Here is a 14,851-nt window from a genome sequence, read left to right on the forward strand (position 1 = left end):
ACTTATCAAGTACGTAGTTTTAAAAAAAGGAGAAACCAACCGCCAACAAACCTGTGTCTGTGCAATTGAAGTGGCACCTCTGAATCTTCATTCTCTGTGGAGGGAGGGATGGGAGAGGAGGGAAGAAATGAGGAAGGCAGGCTCTTCGGCTTCCTTGCAGAACTTGCTGGGACAGGGTCCGTAGCAGCCAGAGGTGAAAGTGGAGCTCCTGAGGTATCGTAAGAGAGGCAACGGAAACAAGAAACAGGTGGTTAGGGTTATTAGACTCCTCTGAGTGGCTCATCTTGGGCACTGCAAGCTGCCAACAAGCAACAGATGGCTGGGGAGTGAGGCAGAAAGGGAGAAAATGTTATTAACACAACGTGGAGATGCGGTAAAGGCTTGAGACGCAATCCTTGTTTCCTCCTGATGTCGTTGCAATTCTGGTTGTCTGTTGTAGCCACAGGAAGGCCAGTGACCACGGTGGTACGAATGCTATGACTCTATATGGCCCTCCTGGTCTCCATCTTCACTTTTTTTTTTGAACTAAGGTATTCACCTGGAAGCTTCTGATTGTAGAGGAAGGGCTTAGAGCTGAAGGAGAGAATTCTGGGTGTTAGACTTTCACGTGAGAAACTTGAGTGGACAACAGGGTTTTTGAGTTTCTCTTCTTCTAAAATAGAAACTAAATTACATTCCTTTTCTCCTGACAGGGCTGGTGGACGAAGCTATTGATACCAAATCTCTGTTGGATGCTTCTGAAGAAGCAATTAAAAAAGACCTGGACAAGTGTAAAGTGGCCATGGCCAATATTCAGCCACAGATGTTGGTCGCTGGGGCAACCAGCATTGCTCGCCGGGCCAACCGTATCCTGCTGGTGGCTAAGAGGGAGGTGGAGAACTCTGAGGATCCCAAGTTCCGTGAGGCTGTGAAAGCCGCCTCTGATGAATTGAGCAAAACCATCTCTCCAATGGTGATGGATGCAAAGGCTGTGGCCGGAAACATTTCTGACCCTGGTAAGCAATTCATGGTGTGGTTCACCTCACTTGAGAGGTTAACTCAGGAAGCCAACAGAGTGGTAAGACGATATGCACCCACCTGCAACCACCGCATACAATATCTGGGAGCCGAAACTGCAGATACTTAGTTTGAGAGTGCTAGATTAATCTTTTCATGTCCAAAAAAAAAAATATTGCACAGACTAATTTCTGCAATATTGCAGGTTTGTTGCAAGTTAGTTTCTCTGGACCAACTTTTCTGTGCTTGTCTGATTAGATACCTCCTGGTCCTGTTTACTTGTTATTTTGGAAATTGCCCAAAAGATGCATGATAACCAATGTATAACTTCTTTTCTGCTTTTCTTAAAATGCTTTTACTCTGTTAAACATTTTCTGTTTCTGTCAAATTGGGAGGGCTTAAGTTGACATGTAGATCTCCTAGGTGAGTGTCCTCATCCTCTACCAAAGAGTCTGGACTTTCTTTAGCTGAACTTTGAGCACGTTTTCAGTATTACTGAAGATGTTACCACTCCTTTGGTTAGAAACATCTGAATTCCTTCCTGTTCTGAGCATCCAGTGTGTCTAGCCTCGTCTGTGAGTAGAATGCAGTCAGTGTAAGGGAGTGGGTAGGAAGGGCTGCCCTATGCATCCCTAGCCCAGGCAGGATCTTTCTGGTATCTTGAACCCACCATCACTAAGGACACGCTCAGGTTCCTAATTGGAGTTTCTAGTAGTTTGAGGAGAATTCTTGAATTCCTGGTGACTGGACACTGTTGCAGCAGCAGCTCAACAGAGAGGGTTAATACACTTAATGCCAAGGTGAGCAAAGGAGTAGTGAGAAAGATGAGACGGACTCCAGGGAATGTATGCCCAATCTGAAACTGACATCTCCCCTGTTCTGAGTTAGGCAGGCGTATCTCTTGACTGGTTCATCATAAAAGAGGTGATGAGCACCACCTGAGCCCAAAGTGATCACGCCCAGGAGTGTCTTGAGTACTTGTTAATTGTACAGGCAAGAAGGCACCCTGCACCACTGGGAATAGCTGGCTGTGACCCTTCTGACTCTTTGTATGCCTCGAGGCTTCTGCCCTGCCCTTACCTCCTTTCCCCTTCAATCACTGCCTGTGATGCTTCCTGGCAGCTTCACATCCAGCTTTTGTTAATAGAAACCAGTTCTTCTGCTGGACAGACAGTGCTCCAGGGCGCTGACCTGCCCAGCTGAAAGTGAGGGCTTCTTATGTTTAGGCCTGCAAAAGAGCTTCCTGGACTCAGGATATCGGATCCTGGGAGCTGTGGCCAAGGTCAGAGAAGCCTTCCAACCTCAGGAGCCTGACTTCCCGCCTCCTCCGCCAGACCTTGAACAGCTCCGTGTAAGTAAATTCAGAGTGATGGGGAGAATTGAGCAGAGGGTGTTGGGACTCTAACAAGGGGGAGGTTGGCTGTGTTCTGGCGCCTCAGTTACCAGGGGTCTTTGTTTAACTTCTGCTTAAAGTCTAGTTGGATGTACAAGTTGACTTTCATCTTTCGTTCTGAAATTAGTGGAGTCCTAACCCCATGGTTCTGCATGGGGCGTGCTGGATAGGTGGGGGTCCGTGGGGTTGGCCTGCTGTGTTGGGAACTGATTGGAGCAGAGGAACTGGCTTTGGTAAGTGTGCATGTGATGAGTGATGAGGTAGTAGTAAGTTAATGAAGAGTGGGAAGATAATCTTGCGGTGAGATTTTTTTGTGTTCCCAGTTGACAATGGCAAACTGAAGTGGGTACACTCTTGTGTGCATTATTTGTTCCTTTACTTGACTTTTTTTTTTAGTAACAAAGTAATGCAGTCTCTTTGTTTTCAAGTTTATTTTTCCCCCAACTATCATGTAAACTCTTTTGACGCACTCCAAAGTACCATAAATTTATTCTTCCATAAATCAGTGGTTTAGAAGGAGGCTTAGCTGGGCAATATCTTATAGATACAAATCCTAGAATAGGAAATAGTGATTATTCTAACCAAGTATTAGAAATAGCTGGACTTTGGGAATAGTTTATCGAGGCAATACTTTGATTTACTCTCCTTGACTTACTTTGCCATGTTTAATGTCGATAAAAGATGTAAATTTCTAAGTTGTTTGAGGATACAACTGGGTCATTTTGCCCAAACTAAGACACAGTGCTTCCCTAGCCTCCAATGCTTCAGCCTCATTTGATTCTTTATAGCTGGACTGTTGGTGGGTTGTTAGGGCCAGGGTGGGTGGGGGCTATTTTGCCAAATGGCTTTTTATGGGATCATCAGATTTTTGACATGCAGAATCAAGATCTTTGAGGCTTGTCTAGCTACCCCTTATTGACAGAGGAGGAACCTGAGGTCCAGGGGAGAAATTACTTGCCTGTGCAGCTTCCCTTCCACACAGGGCCACAAATTAGATCTTTGGGAATCCTTGGTCCAGTAGTGCGTGTGTGCCTCCCTGGAATATGTCCAAAACTGTAGCTGCTGGCTTTTTGTGGAGAACAAGGAAGAAAATATGCATCTGTTGAGATTGAAGCAGGTGGTCCTTGCGCTCAGTGTGGGTGGTCTTATATGGAATGAATGTGGGTGGCTTTTCTGGGGATGCTTTTTAGAGGAAAGGAAAGAATTCTAGAGGGGAGTAGTTCCTAGGGTTTTACTTACAACCCAGTAATCCTTTCTTAGCTGACAGATGAGCTTGCTCCTCCCAAACCACCGCTGCCTGAGGGTGAGGTCCCTCCACCCAGGCCCCCACCACCAGAGGAGAAGGATGAAGAGTTCCCTGAGCAGAAAGCCGGGGAGGTGATTAACCAGCCAATGATGATGGCTGCCAGGCAGCTCCATGATGAAGCTCGCAAGTGGTCCAGCAAGGTAAGTAATGAAGCTTTTCTTGTGGAAAAAGGATGAAGAACTGTACACACAGCCCAGGAAGAAGAGTCTGTTTGGAAAGTTACCCTCTGTCTGCTTTGGTTCCTGTTGTTGTCAGTAGCATGTTCCTCTTCTTACTTGTGGTTTAGTAAGATGCTTCTGGCGCCTGATGGCTTCTCCTTCTATTGTCATCTAGGCTGCCTGTGATTTAAGAGGAAGGTTCCTGTCCTCTGTCCATGCAAGGGTCAGCTGCTGTGACCCTGGACATTTGGGGTCTTTGAGAAACTGCTTCTCTTTCTTAAGATTACTGAATGTTTTTAGATGCTTTCTTGCCAGTTATCAGCACTCCAAACATGAAATAGTCTTTTGTGGGCTCTGCTAGAGCTAGGTGAAGTGTTTGCATTTTCCTTCTGTTTTTCATAAAGGCAGTTAGATTGGTGTCTTAAAAGCCATGTGCTTTGTCCTTTCCTTAGAATCATCTTACCCCTTGGTTCAAGACAGCTCCAGGCTAACTCCACCTCGACAAATCTGAAAGTGTAACTATTAGTGTGGTTGGTGAAAATTTAGATGCTGGCAGCAGTCATGCCCTGGGAATAACTTTTACCTATTTTCCCCTAAACGATGGAAAGTGAGTGGAAGCTTTTCTAGATATGAGCTAAATGTTATTGCTAACCTTGCAATGAAATATAGTTCTAAACTGTTCGTGATATGACCCTTTCTTCTAGATCTTTATTCCCACCATTTATTTGCCTTTTTACACCCTCAGCTGTCTCAAGCTCTTGTAGTAAATGTAGTTCCCCAGGGACCTTCTGCACGCAGCTGATCTTGGGTTTTTCCAGCCTGGGAAATTGACCTTGGGTTTTTAATTCTGTATTTTTCTGTGCTGTTAGCTGTGAGCCTAGGTTCTAAGAAGGAATGAATAGTGTGACCTTGCTGGTGTTGGGCCTGACCATGGAATTATTTATAATTGTATCTTTCTAACTAGGGCATGCACACCTCCAGGACCTTAGCAGAGTCCCACTGCATGTGGAGAGTGGGATGGAGGTGACGATGAAGGTTGGTTTTACTTAAAGATTTTAAAGGAAATTTAAGCTTTATTACAGTAAACCCAGATATACTGTGCAGCAGGACACAAAACATACATGAATTATAAACAAACAAGGGGCAGAGAGCATCAGCCTACATATTTTTCCGACTCTGCCATTTATGGCCAGAAGTCTTTAGGTCTGACTATCCCTGGAGATTTGGAACATTAGGAGATTGCCAACTTTGAGCTGTGTGAAGTCAGGAGCTATTTGAACCGTGTGTATCTGGGGGATGGGTGTGTTATGTGTTTGTGTATCTGTCAGTCTGTTTTTGTACATTTCGAGACTCTGAACCCCAGTAGCAGTGAGCTGGCTTCTCTTCTAAGGAATGGGGATGAGTCCTACTTGAGACAGAGTTTAGGGAAAGAGTTTAGAATGTATCTGAACCCCTTGTTTTCCCTGAATTCTCCAACTCTATCATCAACATTTGGAGACACGTTTCCTGTACAGGATAAGAATTTTAGGAGTGATAGCAACCTTAGTTAAACTTCCATGTAAACTCTTACTTCCTCTTGGTTAGCAATTTTTTTTTTTTTTTTAAGTAAGCCCCATGACCAGTGTGGAGTCCAATGGAGCTTGAACTCATGACCCTGAGATCAAGACCTAAGCTGAGGTCAAGAGTCGGACACTTAACTGACTGAGCCACTCAGGTGCCCCACTGATGTTTGATATAAAAAAACTCGTGTTCAGGAGCACCTGGCTGGCTCAGTTGGTAGAGCATGTGACTCTGTATCTTGGGGTTGTGATTTCGAGCCCCACAAAATTCTTAAAAACAAAACAAAACAAAACAAAAAAACCTGTGTTCACCATTCTTCATATACATGGTTTGGCTTCCTTGAGGCAGTTCCTTTTATTTTCTTTCCCCTCAACCTATTTCAGCATCTGATCACACTGCTTCTTGCCCTGGCCTTTCAGAATCCCCATCCCTGTTATTAAATTTATTCTTTCCCCTCATGGGTCCTGTTCTCTCGTGGGCCCACATTTGGGCTTCTCTGAACCCAGCCTTGGTCAGTTGCCACGTTCATGTGTTATCTGTGGAGTATGTAAATTAAGTTTGGGATGAGAACCCTAGTTTGCAACAGGAGAGATTTAGTTTGTACCCAAGGAACAGCTTTCTGAGTCAGTACTAGCAAGGGATGCAATATGAGATTGTAGAAGTGTTGGCCCTGAAGATCTTGAGGGGGGGGGGGGAGAGAGAGAGAGAGAGAGAGAGAGAGAGAGAGAGAGAGGTGGTCTGAAGTGTGGGTTTTCCCTAAGATGGGAAGCTGGATGGGGCATCTTCTGGAGACTTCTTTCAGCTGGGTGGTTGTGGGGTATTTGATAAGTCCTCTTCAATCACCATTGTGTTTGGTTTTTTTGCCTCTTTCCTGGTTTCATTATCAGTTGCCTCTGATGTATCATTTTAAACTCTGGGACTTTTTAATTCCTGAAGGAAATAATGATCTGTGTCTGGTTACTGCAGAGCTGACCCAACTCACTTCCTGTGCCCAGGAAGATATAGAATAGTGTCCTTATGAGCCAGCAGGGAGTACTCACTTTCTTCTGTTCAAAGCAAGTTGTGTGGCTGAATTTACTTTTTCCCTCTGGATTCCTTTTAAAGGTAATCAGCTACTATTGTTTGGTTGTTTGGCTCCTCAAAACTATTCTGAGAATTACTCTTGGCAGGTTTACCTTTGGTGGTGAGTGTATGTAAAAGGAATTGCACTTGCTTCCTTGGTATGACTTTTTCTCTGGAAACCCTTCACCACTGGAGTGAGGCTCTTTCTTTTACTATGAACAGGGCAGCTGGGATTGGTGCTGGAGGCTGAGAATTCCCTTTCTGTGAGTTTGGTTCATCTGGCTTCTGGAGAGTCTGCCGTTTTCTTTCCCATCCTAGGCAAGCTTTGGTTACTAAACCAGCTGATGCTCAGCTTCCCCAGTCCTACTGCTCTTACTAACACTGTCCCTGTTTCTCATCCTTCCTGCCATCGACAAAGCGGGGTAACCCAGCCGCTGAGGTGGGTATAGGTGTTGTAGCTGAGGCAGATGCGGCTGATGCTGTTGGGTTCCCTGTCCCCCCTGACATGGAAGACGATTACGAACCTGAGCTGCTGTTAATGCCATCCAGTCAGCCGGTCAACCAGCCCATTCTGGCCGCGGCTCAGTCATTGCATCGGGAAGCTACCAAGTGGTCTAGTAAGGTACTGATTAGCACCCCCGGTTGGGGCTGCTCCATATGCATCCGGCCATGTGCAGCCTTGACACATTGCATCACTCATGATCTGTGCGAGTCCTGTGAGTCTGAGCAGGGCGGGCATCTGTCTGTCTGCACCTTGTTGTTAGGACTGGCTTCACAAGTTTGATAGGTCTGCTAATGCCAGATTAATTGGATTGCATTTATGTTTGGGGGTAGAGATGGGGTCACTTTTTGAAAGGATTTCTTTTCTTACCTCGGGGCCACAATTGGAACCTTAAAGCCCTTGGGAAGCCGTGGATATGTCTCTCAATGACTTGCAGGTCTGGAACCATTGTAGACCATTAAGAGGTCACCTGGCCTGACCATTGAGCTTTGCCTGCCACCCCCTTCTCTGCTGACCTCTCACTGATGGCTCAGGCAGAGTTGATCAGGGTGAGAAGCAGCTTTATATGGCAGGGTCTCTGGGGCGGACTGCTTGTGGCCCTGCACTTGGCTGCCTGGCAGATGCTGGCTTCAATGGGAACCCACAGGGAAGGGAGCTTTACTGACTGCTTGTCCAGGTATTTCAGTGGGAGGGGCTGGGAGTGGGGAACAGTGGGCGCTTCAAGGCTGTAGGACAGGCAGCCACAGAGCTTTGACCTTGGGACTGAACCAACACTAGTTTAGGGAGTAGGGAAGAGGGTGATTACTCTTTTTTCCTTTTGAAGGTAGCATGTTGCAAGAAGAAAGGGTTTGAAGACTGATGGGTAATAACTAACCCTGGCACTACACTGTCTTCTAATCAAGGTCATAAAATCCTGGAATGATACCAGGTCTACACTGGAAGAGATGGGCCCAGACAGCCTTGTCTAACATGCCCCTATTCTCCTGACTACTTCCCATACCTGCATTCTCTCTGGCCTCAATTACTGCCTGAGATGTTCCACGCCTCCCTCCATAGTGATCGGCCACTTCGTGATGCCTGTGGGGGTGTCTCACACGGTGCCCTGCAGTGGCATGGTTTGTGTATGCTTCACTGCCTTGTATAGAAATTGAAAAGCATGAGGGGAAAAATGAGTAGGGCCTGACCTTTTAGGTAGTTTTGAACATTGCAGTTGTTATTTTTGGTTTTTATCAGTCAAAAGAGAAACCTTTTGAAGGCATAAATTACTTGTACATTTCTTTATTGTGACCCATGGGGTTTTAATGAACCCAGATGCCAAATCTCAGATAAACTGCTATTTGTTGGAGTGGGGGTTCCATTTATAGCTTTGACTCATGATTTTTATTTTTCTGGTGCCTCCGCGGCATCCTCTTAGCTGAAGGTTTCTTTAATTGAAGCCACTTAGCTGAGGGGACAGAAAAATTGATTCTTGGCCTTTTAAAAAGTGATAAATTAAAATACCGTGTTCCTTTAGGCTGACAGGACAAATAAGAGGCAGTAGAGGGAGGGCAGGAGCAGTCTAGGTGAGAAAATACATCTTGTCTCACCAATGCTGATAACAGTTACTTGGTTTAAATTCCAGTTCAGCAGCAATGGTCCTTGGCTGCTATTTGTAACAAGGGTTAGGATGAAGAGGAGGATTTCGGCATCTGGAAAGGCTCCTCTGTATTTTTCCCCTCAGGCCAGCTTACTGCTTTCCCCCTATAGAAAGGAAAATGCCTGTTTAACCAACTTCTTGACCTCATCCTCATTTTTATTGCCATGATTAACTTGGAGATGCTGAAGTGCTGTGTTCAGTGCTATGCCAGGGGTGCACATGTTGCCCTTCCAGACTAATATTTTACCTGGTCTTCCTTTTTTTTCAGTTGGATAATCTCTTTCCCTCTCTGTCTCTCTCATTCAGTCCTGGGAGGAGTGCCTTGGATCACTCTTCTCTCTGTTCTCCTGTGCCATCCATGTCACTCAAGAGTAGTCCTTTTATCTTCTTCCCACCCTTCCAGAGGGCCACTGGAGCAGCAGGCTCCCTCCTTTCTTCTCTGTGCTTCTCCTTCCTTCCCTAACTTGGCCAGAGTTGGGGCTGAGCTCACATTATGTCTTTGCTTCTCTCTAGGGCAATGACATCATTGCAGCAGCCAAGCGCATGGCCCTGCTGATGGCTGAGATGTCTCGGCTGGTAAGAGGGGGCAGTGGTACCAAGCGGGCACTGATTCAGTGTGCCAAGGACATTGCCAAGGCCTCAGATGAGGTAACGCGGTTGGCCAAGGAGGTTGCCAAGCAGTGCACAGATAAGCGGATCAGAACCAACCTCTTGCAGGTATTCAAGAAAAGTGTGCGTGTGTGTCGGAGTGGGGAGGATGGGAGGGAGAAAGCAAGAGAGAGAAAACTGGATGAGCAAGGAGGAGGAGGAGCTTTTGGAGTGGAAAGAAATGGCAGAAAGGGAAATACATATATGTACATTTGGGAAAGGCAGAGTCAGGAAAATTTATTCCCTGATCAAATGAAAAAATGTTAATGCTTCCTTTCTGAACAAAGGGACTATATTGGTCCTAGGGAGAAAGCAAGTGGAATCCTGCTGGTCATTTATTGAATGCCTTCTGTATTCCAGCCCCTAGGAATACAAAGGTGGACAAGTCTTGCCCTCAAGGAACTTGTGGGTAAGAAAAACATTAGAAACATACTAAATTTTCTTTATAGGTATGTGAGCGAATCCCAACCATAAGCACCCAGCTCAAGATCCTGTCCACCGTGAAGGCTACCATGCTGGGTCGGACCAACATCAGTGATGAAGAATCTGAGCAGGTATGTGTCTGCTACTTCTGGTGTCGTGCCAGCAGCTTCTTTGCCAATTATAGCAACTTAATTCAGCTTTGGGTAAGTTTTACCCATGATTTGAGTATTCAGTATGTGGAATGGAGTCTCTCCGAAGGGCATCTGGTTGGAGAGATGCATCAAAAACTTCGAAGGGGAAGTAAAAGTCTTATGCAACTTTGGTCACTTCACAGATGGGAAGTTGAGGCCTAGGGTTAAGCATTGGTAGCAGTTGGGACTCTGCTCAGTTCTTCTTCTCCATGGAATAGGTTTGGCTATCTTGAGGCCTCTAGTCTGTTCACTCCTGCCCATTGTGACCTTTTTGACTGGAGAGAATTTCTCCTTCCTAGCTCACTGGGTGATAAGTACCCTGGGGAGGTTGAATAATGTAGGCTTTTCAGGGGCGTGCGATGAGGCTGAAATGACAGCTCAAAGGAGGTGCTTCTCTTGGTTTCTTTGACAGCAATTGAAAAAGGATGATGGGAGGAGGGTTCTCTTAAGTGATGGCAGCCACTTTTTGGAGTTTGTCCTCTTTCACTGCCTCCTGGAAATGTGGCCCACGACTATTCAGAAAGTCTTCATCTGAGCACCTGTTTCTCTCCTTACCTCCTCTCTAGTAGGCCCTGCTGTAAGCCAGACTTCCAGTGTCGTCTTACAGTAGGTAGCACAGCTTTTGTTGAACTGCTCAGACAGGCTCATCGTACATGGGCATGCATGTGGCACTCACTGTATTAGGCACTATGAAGGGGGTTTGAAAAAGTCAGACACAGTCCCTCTCCTTGGGGAACTCCATCCTTGATCTCTGGGCCAGGATACAGAGAACCTACTCCCCTAGTGCCAGTGGTGCTTTCACTACCATATTTCAATCCAACAGCTCTCACCCTGGCCTTCCTTGTGCACCAGAGGAATTGGATCTTCTCCCCTAACTTCCATGTAATCTAGGCAGGGTTTGGGCACTGGGTTGTTTCCTGTCATGTGATCTCATCTGCCCCCAAGAAGGGAAGGGGAGATCCCCCAGGGAAGGAAGAATAGGACTCATAGTTTCAGACCATATCATTTAACCAACAAAAACATATTCTGGGAATATCTACTATGTTCCACCTAATATCCCAAATAAAAAAGGTAGAAAGTGACAGGGTGGTAGAATGAAAAAAAACACAGGACTGCCAGGTCAGAAGTTTTGAGTCCTCATCCTGATTATTGTGTGTTTGGTTGGCAAATCTCTGAGCCTCTCTGGGCCTTGGCCTCTTTGTTGACAGGCATGAAAAGATCAGCTGACCAGGAATTTAAGCCCATAGTTCTGCCTCTCAGAGCCGATGAACCCTCAGAAATTGCATGCACAAATTTTATACACACGAGCATTTTTCGGGGAAGAATCTTTAGACTTCATGAACTCCTCACAGGGTCTGTGGCTCAAAAATAGTTTTGTGGTTTTGTGTGTGTGTGTGTCTCAAATAACAATTAAGAAATAAATTACTGAGCTAATAGATTGTAAGTTCTCTGAGTTTCTATGGTGGAGTACTAGTGTTATCCCAGTCCTGTAAGTTTGTGTTTAGATTTACTGATTTGGATTTTCATCGATTTATATGACAATGGGTTTGTTCATTTGGTTTTTTCACTCCTTATTAGAATTAAATATTTATGAAATATCTCTTGTGCCAGGCACTGTCCTGAGACATAGCAGCGAACAAAACTGAAAAATATCATGGCCCTTATGGAACTTAAATTTTAAATCAGGTAAAATATCAGATAAAATGAACAACTTAGGTAAAACATAACAGTTTATCAGTAATGATGGGTTCTGTGGAGAAAAATGAAGAATTGGAGGATGAAATGCTGTCAGTGGGAAGGTCTTTGTGATTTAAAGTAAAGTGAGCAGGGAATGCCTTACCAAAGATCAGAGCAAAGATCTGGAGGTGAGGGGTGAGCCATGAGGGAAAAGCATTCCAGGTAGAGGGAACAGCAGGAGCATGAGGCAGGAGCTTGTTTGAAGACTAGGAAAAGAGTATGTGCTAGAATCTATCTGCTGGTATAGTACACAATCAGTGATGGCCTTTTTTGGGTTGTTTTTGGTGATTCCCCTACACCACCAGTGATATGACAAGTGGGGGGATGCCAGCTGCAGGCAGGGTAAACTGCAGTCCACTCCTAGCTTAAGCCAGTCTTGGAGGTTGGACTGCGTCAGGGACTGTGAGTAATGGAGAGTTCTTGCTTTCCTTGCAGGCCACCGAGATGCTGGTTCACAATGCCCAGAACCTCATGCAGTCAGTGAAGGAGACTGTTAGAGAAGCTGAAGCTGCTTCAATCAAAATTCGAACAGATGCTGGATTTACATTGCGCTGGGTTAGAAAGACTCCCTGGTACCAGTAGGCACTTGGTCAAACTTGGCTGGCACAGAAACCCCTACTAAACAGAATGAAATGATTGGAGTCCCAGAAGATGATGAAAATTGCTTAGGGGGTTAAAAGCCACATCCTGGCCTGACGTAACAGAAAGGAATGAGGCCTCTTCACTTTAGAAATCATTTATACTCTTGTCATGGACACTTTGAAATATGTCTCCGTATAAAGCCTGTATTCTCAAACACAGTTAATACTTGTGCACACTCTATCCCAATAGGAAGACTGGGTTTATAGCCCATGGACTTCACATAAGCTCAGAATCCAAGACTGAACACTAGCCAGACACCTGCTCTGCCCTCATTCCCTAGGGGACAGTTCCTTCTTTGCTTCATTCTCCTTGTTCCCCTACCCCCTTCTACCTGCTAGGCTCCCAAGACCCAGGGCCCAGACAGCTTAGTTAAGAAGGAAATCACTGTGCCTCCAAAATTTGTTTTGGGCTTTCTATATTGCTCCTGACCCTGGCTGTGTACTATCTGGGTCCTTTTCAGAGTGAGCTTCGCTGCTACAAGGGAAGATGGCCTCTGGGGAGCCCCAGTAGGTGGAGCCTGGATTTACTTCTTGCCCTTCCCCAATTTAATCCTTCTAATTTCCCACAGTACAAAACCAAATTTCACTCTCAGGAGGAAATCACAGAATCACATGATTCTGTCTTTACCTTGCCCCTGAGCAGTGTCTGTGCTAGGGAAAATTCCTGTCCTATATCCGGCCTCGGCCTGTCAAGGTAGCCACCCCACAAACACACTGTGTGTCCTGGTGCTTTCTGCTACTGGAGGGGCAGAGTAGCCGGGGCGTGGCCCTGCCCATCTTCCCAGCAGGGTCACTCCCAGGAGCTTCATGCTTTGTCACTGCCTGCAGAGGTCTGTGCTGAGGCCTTAGCATTCATTCGTATCTCTTGTTCTGAGCTGAAATGCTGCATTTAATTTTTAACCAAATCATGTCTCCTGTCCTGGCTTTTGTATTCTACCCTCACCCCCTTCCTAAACAAGATTTTAAAGATATGTGTTTGTTCATTGTAATTTTGAAAGAGCCTTTTTATCCTTTTGAAATTGTCCTAAGAACTGGTGCTTGCCTCCCAGGAATGTTTAAGAGAAAGGCAGTCCTGTCTGAAGGGCACTTCCTACCTAAGGGAGATTGGTACTTGCAGACTGGAATTCTGGCACTGTTGGGAATGAATCAATGAGAAATAGTCCTCAGTATGTTCCTACCTCCCGTAACCAAGACCCTGTATCCTCTCCTCCCTCCCAAGTATGAGTGTCCAAGAGAATAATGGGTATAATATTTAATTATCACCATAAATTTCCTATTAGCAAAGTGAGAGAAGAACTTTTCCTTTTTTGCACTTATCACTGCTGTCTAAGCATTGCCCAGCACATGAAATCTTATTTCTTCCCAAAGCCAGAACTGGATGAGTAAAGGAGTAAGAACCCTTGCCTGAATGTCCTTTCTTCTCACCTCCAATATATGTTAAATCTCAACATCGAATGTGTAAAACTTAAGTTGGTACTGTACACTCAGGCTTCCTCTATTTTCTTTTAACTGATGAATATTATTTTTAAGGCCCTCAGCATATTTGTAGTTGCTTACCTGATATAAATGCAATATTAATGCCTTTAAAGTATGAATCTATGCCAAAGATCACCTTTTGTTTTACGAAAGATTACTTAGAGGAAATAAGAAGAATTATGTTTGCTCTCCAAGTTCTTCCAGTGTTTTGAGACACTGGTTTACACTTTATGCCAATGTGCTTTTCTCTTAATATCAGCGCTCAAGACACAGTGAAGCAAGTTAAAAAAAAAAAAAATCCCTGAAGACTGATTAGAGACATCACCACTAAAAAACTACATTTATAAGCTAGGATTTGTTATATGCAAATATTTTCTGCCTCTTCTTTTGTTCTGTTTAAAACAATAAAGTGCATTTGTATAAATAATGATTTAAATGATGGATATATTATTTTAGCAAAAACGTTTAGACCAGCTTTCTCCTTTGTTTTGAAAAATAGCCAATGAAACTAATCTTCAGGATTTGGCAACTAAAGACTTTTATTTAATCCAAATGTACTGGATGAACAACATACTACTGTATAGCAGTAGTATATTTACTTAACAAAGATCTGCATAAAAGGACAGGTTTGGGATTATACACTAGAAGGAGGTGACAAAGGTTAACAATAGAAAGAAAGCAGCCAGTTGATGTGGATCATCCAGTAGTCTGTCTTCATCTAGCTAGCTGTGGAGACCATCGCCTCTAAGAAGCTGAAGCTGTTACATGTGCAGGAATATCACATGCCTATTTTTCGAATTTCAAAGCCCAATACAGAACAACAGGGCTGTCAGGGATCCACCAGGGCTATAAGGCAGATAGCTAGCTTTTGGGGACATTCTCCTTTTGCTTGAGGAAGCACTGACTATAAGTAGGAACAGGTACTTGGGAGCAGAGTGGGCACATCACTGTTTTTGCCTGGTTTTCTAGATCTGAAAGGGGAGTGTGAAAGGGGGATAGTGCTGCAGACTACACCTATTGCTGATTTAGAAGCGTTGCTGACTAGGGAGGCAGATTCCAGACTCCTGGAGTTGAAGAGAAATATCCAAGGCTACAGAATTAGCTCAGCATCTGAAAACAGTA

General features: G+C 44.8%; 1 protein-coding gene across 2 annotated transcripts in view; it reads left to right on the plus strand.

Moving 5' to 3' along the window:
- The window catches only part of VCL (vinculin), a 111,178-nt gene extending 97,013 nt beyond the window's left edge, over window positions 1–14,165 (plus strand). Inside the window, exons 16-22 of one of the 2 annotated variants that reach the window (XM_047824356.1) lie at window positions 693–995; window positions 2,223–2,347; window positions 3,650–3,835; window positions 6,894–7,097; window positions 9,127–9,330; window positions 9,711–9,815; window positions 12,048–14,165. In XM_047824356.1, coding sequence (XP_047680312.1) covers window positions 693–995; window positions 2,223–2,347; window positions 3,650–3,835; window positions 6,894–7,097; window positions 9,127–9,330; window positions 9,711–9,815; window positions 12,048–12,194 — 1,274 coding nt within the window. In that variant the 3' untranslated portion in view covers window positions 12,195–14,165. The remainder of the gene's footprint in view (window positions 1–692; window positions 996–2,222; window positions 2,348–3,649; window positions 3,836–6,893; window positions 7,098–9,126; window positions 9,331–9,710; window positions 9,816–12,047) is intronic. The other variant, XM_047824355.1, reaches the window with a different exon arrangement.
- The last annotated feature ends 686 nt before the right edge of the window (window positions 14,166–14,851 follow it).

The sequence above is a fragment of the Prionailurus viverrinus genome, chromosome D2, assembly GCF_022837055.1.
Source record: "Prionailurus viverrinus isolate Anna chromosome D2, UM_Priviv_1.0, whole genome shotgun sequence".
NCBI lineage: Eukaryota > Metazoa > Chordata > Mammalia > Carnivora > Felidae > Prionailurus > Prionailurus viverrinus.